This window comes from Octodon degus, unplaced genomic scaffold, assembly GCF_000260255.1.
Source record: "Octodon degus isolate 3935 unplaced genomic scaffold, OctDeg1.0 scaffold00030, whole genome shotgun sequence".
Lineage (NCBI taxonomy): Eukaryota > Metazoa > Chordata > Mammalia > Rodentia > Octodontidae > Octodon > Octodon degus.
In genome coordinates, this window is record NW_004524606.1 from 19,126,177 (window position 1) to 19,128,467 (window position 2,291).

The 2,291-nt window shown below is 44.2% G+C and overlaps 1 protein-coding gene across 1 annotated transcript in view; it reads left to right on the plus strand.

Annotated features, from left to right (window-relative positions):
* Window positions 1-415: 415 nt before the first annotated feature.
* LOC101586345 (histone-lysine N-methyltransferase SETMAR) overlaps window positions 416-2,291 on the plus strand; it is a 17,854-nt gene continuing 15,978 nt past the window's right edge. Inside the window, exon 1 of the mRNA XM_004648912.3 lies at window positions 416-591. Within this exon, the coding sequence (XP_004648969.2) occupies window positions 475-591 (117 nt within the window). The 5' untranslated portion in view covers window positions 416-474. The remainder of the gene's footprint in view (window positions 592-2,291) is intronic.

The window sequence follows — 2,291 nt, forward strand, 5'->3', positions numbered from 1 at the left end:
ATTCTGCCACCCAGTCATACACTCTAACCCAGGTCATCCAAGTTCCCCGCACGCTCCCCCTCTTTAGATACCCTTGTTTGAGCACCTGCTGTGTAACCCGGCTTAGACTTTCTATCGATGGCTCTAGCAAACCTTTATTAAGACCTCAGAACCTTCAAAATGCCACACCTCTAAAGGTCCCTCCCTAATGCTCCCAGAGAAAAGTAAAGCATTTTTCATTTGTGTTCCAACAGTTTTGTCCATATTTTTCAGGGTTTTGTAATGATCAGCTGTGCCTGTGGCTCCAACAGGGACTGCAGACCAAATAATTCAAGGTCCCATTAGAGTCGGAAACACTACAACTCCCGTCAGGCAGTGGGGCCGCGGGACCCACAACTCCCACCATCCTTTGCGAGGCGCAAGGTCGTCTGGTTAAGAAGCCAAGCGATACGCGGGTAAACATTTAAAGAATCTGTGTCAAAGTCGCGCTTCTGGATGGCAGCGTGTGAGGAGGAGCCTGAATCCCCGACAGACCATCTGGATGTAGCACGAGGCCAGGAGAACGTGCCAGTTAGCGTGTGGCCCCCGGGGGCGGGGCCAGAACCCTTCCAGGTAGGGGCGGGGCTGGGAGACCGAAGCGGGGCGCGCGTCTCCTGCGGGTGGCAGCTTTCAGTCCGAGTAGGAAGCTGCGGGCAGCTCTCGACGTTTTTTGTGCTATTACACGTGAGAAAAGTTACATGCACACGCTTTGATCCTTCCCAAGCTTTGGGTCCTTCTTCGTTAGCAAGGACTTTGCCCTCTTCTGACCGTAGACTGGCGGTTCCCTGAATGAAAGACTCGAAACCTTCTGTAGGCCCTGGAGCGCTGAGAACCGTTTTTGTCGGTTCTTTCCTCAGAACTCAATTTGTTTCCAAGGCAAATTAGTCACTTGTGTGATTTCTGGGGCCTTATATGTACGATTAGGCTAAGCCCTAATAAAAGCTGTCAGCCTGGTGTCCTACATAACAGCCCTGGAATCACTTGGCTGAGATCTCACATGTGAGGTCTCGGCCAGATACAGATCATCTCCTGCAGAGCCTTGCAGCCCACCGGTGCACAGTTTAATACCATTCTTCTCAATTGCTCTGAAAATTACAAATATAGTTTGTAGTTCACTGTACGAACTCAGCAAGTGCTCACTGCTCCTATCACTGTGTCAAAGCCCTTTCTCTTACTTTCTCTTCTCCTGACTGAGGACCAAAAGTTGTCAAAAGAATCAACAACAAAAAACCCTAAAGACAACCCTGAAGGCGTGGCTCCTGGGGCACGCCTGTAACCCTAGGTATTCCAGAGGATCACTGAAGTCCAGGGATTTGAGACCAGCCTGGACAACATAGCAAGATCAAGTTGTGAGGGTGAAATGAAATAATTGAATTGCAATTTTTGAAGTAAGTTAGGATATTAATATGAGAAATTATTAGTCTCAAACTATGATTTATCACTAACAATACAAGTCTATTAGTATATTTGTATTGGCCATGTACAGTTAATACAAGTGGATAGCACTATACGAAACACAGTTGCCTACAAGATTATTCAAGACCAAATATTACAGAATGCCTGGTCACACATTGATACATGTTTCTTTGTGAACAAATAATTGAGTACATGCACCAGGCATGGTATTAGCAAGACCTAGAAAAGAAGATGATGAATCATGCAGTTCTTGCCCTTAGGCCTATAAATTATGTAGAAATGGTTGCTTCTCCACCACCACCCCACCCGAAGCCTGAGTCCTGAGGCGTGGCTTGTGCTAGGCAAATACTCTACCACTGAATTATTCTCTGACTCTTAAACACTAAAGAAAAAAAATCACTTTTCTAATGTATTCCAACTTAAATTCAAATATTCATCAAGAACTCAGTACATGCAGAATGGTGAGTTGGGTTGCAGAGAGTATAAAAAGCAGAAAAACATATTCCCTGCCCTCAAAATGTTAACAACTAAGTTAGAAATAATTTTAATCAGTTTGCACTATTTTTCAAAACTTGTTTTTGTCTGAATTCTTTAAATCTGTTTGTAATCTTGAATCATGTTTTTCCTTGCCATATCCAAGAACATTCTGTAAAACTGTTGGCCAAATATATTTCTTTAAGTATAAAATTAACTTGTTCAAGAATAAATTGGCCAGGCCTAATGGCACTGGCCTGTAATCTCAGCTACTCCAGAGACTGAGGGGGAGGATCATAAGTTCAAGACCAGCCTGGGCAATTTAGCAAGACCCTGTATCAAAATAAAAAAGGATAGAGATGTAACTCGATGGTAGAGCACTT